Here is a 9,064-nt window from a genome sequence, read left to right as displayed (position 1 = left end):
GCTTTCTATCTTCTCTGACCTTACGGATTTTTAAACCTTACAGTAAATAACCCAGACCTGATGATTTGGCTCCTGTATATTCAATGTGCCATGGAAAGGCTGGCTGTTATTTCACACATTTGAAGAGATTTTCAGTGTTTGTGGTAAATCAGACTTTGCCTGTCCATTGGACTTGCCCACTGGTAAACAGTCAAACATTTGTTTTGGTGGTAAAGCTGGCCACAATATTGGAATATGCTTATACCTTTGCTACTCTCCGCAGTTGATCTCATGCTTCTGTTCATTAACAGTCATGGACTGACTATCCTCAAGCATTTTTGAGTGTGATGTACGATGGACTGCCTCCAGTTTTACATCTTATCATGGAGGTAAATTGATTTATACCCTGTACAAAGACAAGAACTTAAATTCAATACCTTAAACAAAGAGGAACATCTTTAGAAAATAACCAGTAAGATCACTTTCACATGGTGGTGGTAGATAGCTTTGTGTACCATGTTTGCACTGTAAAATGTACAAAATATCACCATGTTGTTGTTGGCTAGTGGCCTGTAATCTTCTTCACAAGCACTTTGAAGCATGTTTATTTATTTACAACATACAGTGTACTCTGAAACAGTAACACATTTATAAATAAATATTGCAATCTTTACAATCTTACAGCTCTCTTTTTGTATTGTCGGTTCTTACGACTCATCACCTGAGCTAAACGAAGGTGAGGCATCCACTGCCTTTTCTCCTCTTCCCCTCTCTCTCCTGTTCTCTTATATGTGCTATCATTCACCAGCAGTTCTAGCGCTTTTCTCATTCTTCACCCTCCAGCCTCCTTTCCTTCCTCACCCTCTCTAACATTAAAATAAATAAATAGATTTCTAGGGTGGGGAAAAAAAAATCATTTATCCTTAAAATCTTAATACATCTCTAAAATAAAAAGTTAAAATGTCAACATAAAGGGGAAAGCTTAGCAAAAACACATTCTATCTATCAAAAAGGAAAATAATTAAAGTGAGAAAAAAAAATTATAATCACCAAGAGCAAACTCAGTTCATGAACCCACGTCAACTCGCTAGATGTTCAAGAGTGTCACTCAAATTGTCATTTGGTGAAACGTGCCTTAATGCCGTCTTGTTATCTCCACGTGTCACTCCTTAGGTTCTCTGGTCTGTCTTGTTGCCTACATGGTTACTGGTTTAAATAATCCTCATTTTTAAGTTGTTCGGTCAGGCTTTGAAAAGCCTGGGTGGTCTCCTTGTATATAGGAGACCAGGCAGTCTCCTTTTACTTTACATACAGTATTTCTGCTGTGTATTTTAGTTCACAATGGTTCTACTGCTGTCCGATCACATACAAGGAGAGGGGCCAGGGGATGACAGGATTGGATTTGAATACAGGGCGTAAGCCGTCATTGGCTAGAAGGTTTCGGGAAACAGGAAGTAAGCCTCAAATGTGGCTAAGGTCCGTTCCTGTTTGTAATTGTGCAAGTGTAAATGCCTCTGTCTTGGATCCAAGGGAGAAATAGTCTTTTCTAGGACACATCCTTTTCCCATGCCCACATTCACAAACCATTCTGCTGTTCAAGGAAAGAGCAAGACTGTCCATATTCAGTGTTGAACTTCATTTGGTGACTTTGCAAAAAGCTTGTGATAATAGTTGAGTACTGCGTATATATATTTTTTGACATGTTATCATGTCAAAAGATGGGACATTCTGATGATGGAATAAGAACCTACTGAATGGACACTGATGGATATTTTTTCTCCAGAGATGTCAGTAATTAATTATATAACCACTCGCCCAGCTTGGCAGGAAAATGACTGGTTATTAATAATCGATCAGCAGCCACAGTCACTGGTGGTAATGGACTGTATGAGTATAAAATGACTGTATCGTTAGGATATTATTATAAATTGAAGACTTTGGTATGTCCGGATATGATCTAAGTTCTCACTATTCTTATTAAATTGTACAGTGGCTTACTACTCTTTGTTTAATAACATACCCAGAATTTAGCAGTGTTTTGCAGCAGATCATTTGTGAAATTTCCACCAATAATATATTTTATTATTGATTATTACTGTAATAACTGTCAGAATAAATAATATGGAAAGCATAAGTCATATAATGTTATTTTATGTTTGCTACCATTTCAGCGTGGATTAGTGAAGACAGTGCTTTCAGTAGGAAACTAAATTTAAATAGTTCCTACACCGTCTGTTCTATTTTCCTTTCAGTAAAGAATTGTAAAGCTCTCTCCACTTTTTACATTCCATTTCCTGTTTTTTCTCCCTTATCTGTCCTATTTTTTGTCGTCTCTGTACTCAACCAATCTGCCCTCTTATCACTTCTTTGCTTTCATTTTCCTTCCATTCTCCCTCCCTTCATCCATTGCAAAGGCATTACAGGTGAGTTGTACTCATTGTCCATCTTCCTCTCCTGCACTCAACCCCCCCTTCACCTCTGGCGGTCTGTTTCCCACCAATCACAGATTGTCTTGTAGCCTCTCCATGTAGGTTCTGATTTCCGACTGGCCCAGGTCCATATCCTGACACACCCACTTGATGTCATCCTCGCTCCCGTTGGTCACCAGGACCGAGGAGTTGGTGTAAGAGCCGCCCCCACCAGAATCATCGTTGGGCAGAACAGTGGCAAAAGATGTGAACTTGACGCGTTTGCGTTTGGCGGCTGCAACTGCAGCTGCTGCGGTGGCTCGGGGGGAATTATTGAGAGGCTCTGCTTGACCGGTAGCGTCTTTGCCACCGGTGGGGATTGTTGAAAGGCACTGCCGCGGTTCAGGAATGGATCTGGGCAATGTTTGTCCATGAGCAATGCCCCGATGTCCACCTGTGCCACCACCACCGATTGTGCCCATGCCCATCACCAAGCTGTTACCAGCTCCATTCAGCAGGTATTTATTCTCTTCATATCCTCCATCGTTCCGGTCAATGATGGTTGTGCACTCATCTGCCAGAGGGCCCTGACATTGGTCAGAGTGATCGGCTAAAAGGTCAGCCTCGTTGCCAAGCCACACCCAGTCATGGGCGTGGTTCATGTTGCCCCCCGCCTCCAGAACTGGGAGCTGCTTGTGACGGTACCTGCAGATCAAAGAGAGTAGTCAGTCCATTTGACAAATACAGTTTTGTGCGTGTTTTTCTCTCCATCAACTACTTGTAAATAGTAGAATAGTAGAATATTTTTTCTCCTCAAAAGTAACTAAAGTAAAAGTAAACTTCTCCCCAACATATTTATTTTTTATTTAGGCAGTAGAATGGCACATCAAGGAAAGCCCAAGGAAGACAGGTGAGATAAAGTTCAGGTGAGGATGATCTTAGGGCTGCAGGTTCACATGCAACCCCACAGAGAGGGTCATCATCACTGGAGAACTTGTCATTTTTAACCATTTTTTACACTTTTACTGCTGAAAACCTATTATATTATTAATAACAAAATAAGATCAGGGCCCTCAACTTTCACCATAGTTTACCTGAAAGCAAAGCTGACACAGTTGATGAGGAAGACAAGAATTGCCAGACAGAACACTCCCAGCAGAGCGTACATCCCAATCTCCAGGTCTGATAAGCCTCTAGGGGTCTGGGACAGGTCGCTCTCCCCAGTCCCAGGTACCTCCACCTGGGCTGGATAGCTACTATAGTCCCCTGCTTGGTTGGGTCCTCCACCCCGGCTGCTGCTACTGCCTCCATTTGCAGGTTTACCGCCTGAGGCACGATTTGTCACTGTGGTCTTGGTTGTTGTGCTAACCTATAGAAGGGAGAGGAAAAAAAAAGATTTTGTGCTCAGAACATGTGTGCACAAATCTAATCTAAGAAGTGTAACATCATAGTAATATTTGTTACCTGGAATTAACTGTTTTGGTTATAATGTCTGTGTTGCAATGCAATAACAGTAATAATCTAATCAATCCCATCAAATCATCAAAACCAGAGAGGACACATCACTCGATGGGCATTAAATACAGATAGAGCTATTGCCGAAGTTCCAACTTTAACTCATTTCAGCCGCTGCAAGCTACAAGGAACGAACAGGTAACTATTTGGTTGAGAGAAACATTTTACTTGGTACAATACACAAACTTGTGTGTGCTATGTAACATTCCCTATCCATCTTTTGATCCCTCAGTTCACTGTGATTCGGTCAAATTAAATTAAACATAATAACTGTATTTTCTCTGAATTCTAAGCATGAAGAGAACAACTGTCATTTGGTGTAATTTGTTTACAATACAAACATGTTCAGCATGGATGGCCCCAGTGTGAATTTAACCCCAAACCCTGGCAGTGGTAATGTCATGGTCTACCTGTTGAGATTTACAGAGCTACAGTAACAGTGTGCAGTGACGGTGCAGTAGTAAATTCAGTGGTACAGACGAAAATCCAATTCCTCAAATGACTGAACTGATATTGATTTGACCACTAGCCTTAGCCTTCATTTATACATCCATCCATTTATTCATCCATCCATCCACCCATCGCACCTTCCTCATGGCTCCCTCCTCACGGTCAGCGGCCGCGTTGTTGTACTTCCATTCTCCTCCCTCCTTCTCCGCTTTCGTCCGCTGCTCGCTGGTGCTGTTGTCCATCCCCCCTCCATCCAACTGTCCACCTCCTCCCATCACTCCTCTTTCTTCGCTCTTTGCTCCAAACTTTACTATCACATTGCCGATTCCAGATGCCAGTACGCTCTTCCTCTTTGATTTCTGGCAGGTCTCAGAGATGACCATCTCCACACGAACCAGTGCACCCTGTCCCTCGCCCTCTGCCACTATAATGGGCCAGTGCTGCTCCTAATTGAAAGATAACAAGTTCAAGATTTTGGTCAGGTTGTACCTTGGACACCATGGTGAAGCCCGTTTGCTAGATCTGTGAACTGGTAGTGTGTAAGCTTAGATATACAATATTACAGGAGGAGAATAATGGCTTTCTAACTTAACCCTTTGATGCATGAATTATGAAAGCCTGAGTCAAGATTTTTTTCTTATGTGTTTTTACTCTTCTTAGGGCATGAACACTTTTGTGAGTCTCCATTCTTCTTTAAGAATGCAGGACTGGTATTATCATGTCATTATACTAGTATTAATATGTGTTCAGCAACAAGGACTGACAGTCTCTGCATAAACCTCGATGGACGGGAGCAGCAGAGTGCATTCTAACAGCTGATATGCAATTCCACCATAGAAACCATTGCATTTAGGAGAAAATGTCTTTTAAACAGCTGTCCACTGTAGCGACCGCTATGCGCCAAAGGGTTAATCTTTTTTGTACCACTGACCATGTCTGATGTTTATTTTAAAGATACATTAAAAACATTTTTGAGGCCTAAAATGATACTCAATATGTGCTATCCATATGCTATGATACTGATATGCATTTTTAATATAATCGTAGTACAAATGCAGGTGCATAACAGAGGAAAGCCTGCCTTAAGATAACTGTTTTTTTAACACAAGGCTATACTCTGTTTAGAGTTGTTTTACAGTTGTTTTAATTGATACAATTAAAACAAAAGGTTGAAAAAAAAAAAAAAAGCCCATTTCATAATTGGTCAAATCTCAATAGTAAGAATAATATGAGTGGCGGATGTATTAGTTTACATCCCTTGGTTTGTGGCTCTATTTTGAGACAACCAGCAGTTTTAATTTTTACCTATTCGAAAGATAAAGCTACTCATGTTTAGTACCTGATTGGTTGTGGAGATTACGCTCTCATCCAGTGAGACAGCAGAGAGGAGGAAGTCCTTGGGATCGTAGATATCGAGTGGTGTCACTGAACTGTCACTGTACTGGATCCATGCACTGATCACTGCTTCCTGGAGGACATGAAGAAAGGCAGACTGTGGAAACACTTCTCCTTTCAACAAGAGCTACAACACCGGGCTAATTTTCATGAAAGCTGGTGGGATGATGCATCTTCTAATTGATTATTGATTGGCCCAATGGGTGCCGGCACCATTTGTGGAGGATGATGTTTAATTTGTGTTTACGGGAGTAAAGCGCATTGCCTTTCACTTTCTCCACCCGGGTCTGTCCAGCTTATCTGGGATTCCCGAAATAGTACAAAGAATAGTTACGCAAATTTTATGAATTAGCATTTTAGGTGAAAAGAAGAGTTCCCTTTGTGAAAGCTCTTTCTGTAAGGTAATGGCACTGTAATTATTTTCCAAAACCTGTTGTTCTGAGAGTGTATGACGTTTGGAAATTTTTCAGTGCCGGCAATTTGACAGTTTGACAATTGGAGTTACTGAGTGACTAAACGGTGTGACACAAAGGCATACACCAACACAAACAACTGCAACACACACACACACACACACACACACACAAAAACCAACATGTTGACATATACAGTTGAAACCAAAACACATAGTTTTCTCTATGTGTAGACACAGAGTAGGCATGGAGTATACATTTTATCTGCTTTTCTTTAATCCCTGTCTCTTCCATTACAATGAAGACAAATACCCCGAATTTTCTTGTCAACAATCTTCTTCCAGCGGCAGCTATTCCATATATAACAACAGAGTCCAACTGAGAGGGTATTTTTCTCTGCGTGCCGTTAAGTGAACTTGCCTCACTAATTTCCCCTGATAAAACCCTTTGCTTTCTTTAATCAGAACACAGAGAAAATTGTGTAGGTAAGTAACACAGCAAAAGCCTCCCAACAAAAGTAATTAAACTCCAATGTTAGGAACAACAATTTATCTCTCTTTTCCGCCCTCTCTATCTCTGCTTTTCACTTTAAATTCCCCTTTTTTTTCCCTTCCTGCCCCCTCGACTCCATCCTCCTTTCGTCTCATTCTTTGCCTCTTCCTTTCCTCCTCTTTTCTTTCTCTTACTTTAGTTCTCTCTCTCTCTCTTTCTCTCTCCATCCTCCCCCTCCACCTATTCTTCCCTCCTCCTTTTTTTTTCCCTTCTCCTCCACCCGTTCCCTGGGTAATGGGGTGATGTAGATAAAAACAGACAGATAGACAGTAAAAGAGTGGAAAATGAACGTTTGGATAAAACGGAGAGTGAAATCTCTCCTTTCATCGTAATGAGCTGCTCCTCGTCCAATTAGCCCCTCAATGGAAATTATAACCTGGGATTGTACGATAAAATAAGAAAATGAGAGCGCGAAGGAGAGAGACAGGTGGTAGAGAGAGAGGAGGTGAGGGATAATAGCCTTGGATAGCATAATAAGATAAAATAATCCTTGGCAGAGTGATTAGAGAGTCAAGATTAACTCGTTACATGGCAGCTTAGGTACTACTGTATGAGACAGTGCACAGCACAAGTGTAGGAGTGTGTTTGCTCTGCGCTTGGGAGTGAGAAGGTGTGTGTGATTGATGTGTGTAGCTTTACATTGCGTGACTGTGTGTGCAAGCAAGCAGGGATTAACGCACAGTATCTAAGTTTGTAGGTGTGTCTTGCGTTTGCACCGGTGAGTGTGTGCACTTGTGCAAGAGACAAAAGGTCTATTTGTGTAAGTGGGTGTGCGTGTGTGTATGTATGCATGTATACACCTGTGAGAAGAGCACCTCTGCACTGCAGCAAACATATCACAGTACATTTTATGGCTGCTTCCACCTTAAAAGACTGTCTATGTGTTCCTCACATGATTGATTTTACCGGTAAGTCACGATGGTTTTAAATTTCAACTACAACCTTGTTTTTCATTTGTTATTTACACCGGGAGGATTCAGTGAAACTTCCTTGACCTAATCGCCAGCAACATCCTGCATCATGTTTGCATGCATAACTCAGTTTTAACATCATTCACACGCAACTGGGTAGTGGCAATTGAGGATTAAACACCTTGCTCAAGGGCGCCTCAGTAGGAGATGTCAGCGAATTAAGAGTGTATCCTCCGCTTCCCTGTGTTCCCTTGCTGGGATTCAAATGAGCAACCTTCACATCACAAGCTAGTTTCTCTCACAATTAACTAGACATTCTCTCTCCTTTCCATCTACAGTAGGTCTAATTTTCTTGTGCTTTACAGTTGAAGCCAATAAAACTTTAAATCATGATTGATTGTGATGCTATTAAATTGTATGCAAGATCATCTGATATTGTACATCTTGTTGCAGGGAGGGAAATGTCCCACTTATTGTTGCATGCTTCTGAATATTGGCTCGATCCACATAAAAAAAAAATAAATAAATAAAAAATAAGTTTCCAGACGAAACAGAAACATTTAAGAGGATATGATTAACTACTGAACAATAAATACCAAGGGAATTTCTTTTTACAAAATGGGTATTAAACACATTGGAGTGAAACTGATCTCAAAAGATTACATTCCACTTTTTTGTTGCATTTTTCCATGTTCAGGTGGATATAAAAAAAATGACTGCAGGCCGGTAAAGAGTTGTAACTGAAGGTGAGTGGAGCTGTAGCCTGGCAGTCATACAATCCTAATTGGAAACAGATTATGGGAGAGAGATAGCAGTGATATCTTACACTGTTAGCAGCACAGAATTACTATTTAACTTCTATGATTACAACCTTAGGGATATTACTGCAGAAATGGAAATAGTTGGAGATATGGTTTTGTGTGTGTGTGTGTGTGCATGTGTGTGTGTGTGTGTGTGTGTGTGTGTGTGTGTGTCAGTGTATCTATACGTCTGCGCTTGTGTATCGTGTTTGTCTGCATACACAAATTACATTCAGGTCCAGTAATTACAACTTTGGGAAAATAATGTGCAGATATAGGTACTTCAAAATGTGCATTTGTGGGTGAGCATTTCTCCACGTGAGTGCGTTCGTGAATGTGCTTGTTTACAGTATGTGCACGCGTGTTTCCGTGCGTGCCTCTCTTACCTGTTTGGGTGTGTGCAGCAGGTCCGTGGCCGTCGTGGTTAGCTGTATCGCCTGGTTATTCCCAGGACTCGGTGTCATGCTGAGGGACAGAGACGCAACCAGCTGGACTCCCAGATCTGTGATGGTCACCTGGGCAGACAAGAGAGGCGGATTAAAATAGCAACAGAAAAACATAAAACCATCCATCCAAACATCTATTCACCCATTTTTCATCCTTGTATCTATTAATACTTAAAGAGGAACATAGAAATATGA

At 41.1% G+C, this 9,064-nt stretch overlaps 1 protein-coding gene across 1 annotated transcript in view; it reads right to left on the bottom strand.

The window, feature by feature from the left end:
* Positions 1-2,119: 2,119 nt before the first annotated feature.
* Positions 2,120-9,064, bottom strand: part of LOC115364984 (transmembrane protein 132C) — a 359,390-nt gene continuing 352,445 nt past the window's right edge. Inside the window, exons 15-19 of the mRNA XM_030059694.1 lie at positions 8,810-8,938; positions 5,692-5,820; positions 4,490-4,798; positions 3,482-3,756; positions 2,120-3,092 (exon numbers count right to left, since the gene is read on the bottom strand). Coding sequence (XP_029915554.1) covers positions 2,480-3,092; positions 3,482-3,756; positions 4,490-4,798; positions 5,692-5,820; positions 8,810-8,938 — 1,455 coding nt within the window. The 3' untranslated portion in view covers positions 2,120-2,479. The remainder of the gene's footprint in view (positions 3,093-3,481; positions 3,757-4,489; positions 4,799-5,691; positions 5,821-8,809; positions 8,939-9,064) is intronic.

Source organism: Myripristis murdjan, chromosome 9, assembly GCF_902150065.1.
Source record: "Myripristis murdjan chromosome 9, fMyrMur1.1, whole genome shotgun sequence".
NCBI classification, from domain to species: Eukaryota; Metazoa; Chordata; class Actinopteri; order Holocentriformes; family Holocentridae; genus Myripristis; species Myripristis murdjan.
This window is presented reverse-complemented; position numbering and strand designations above follow the sequence as displayed.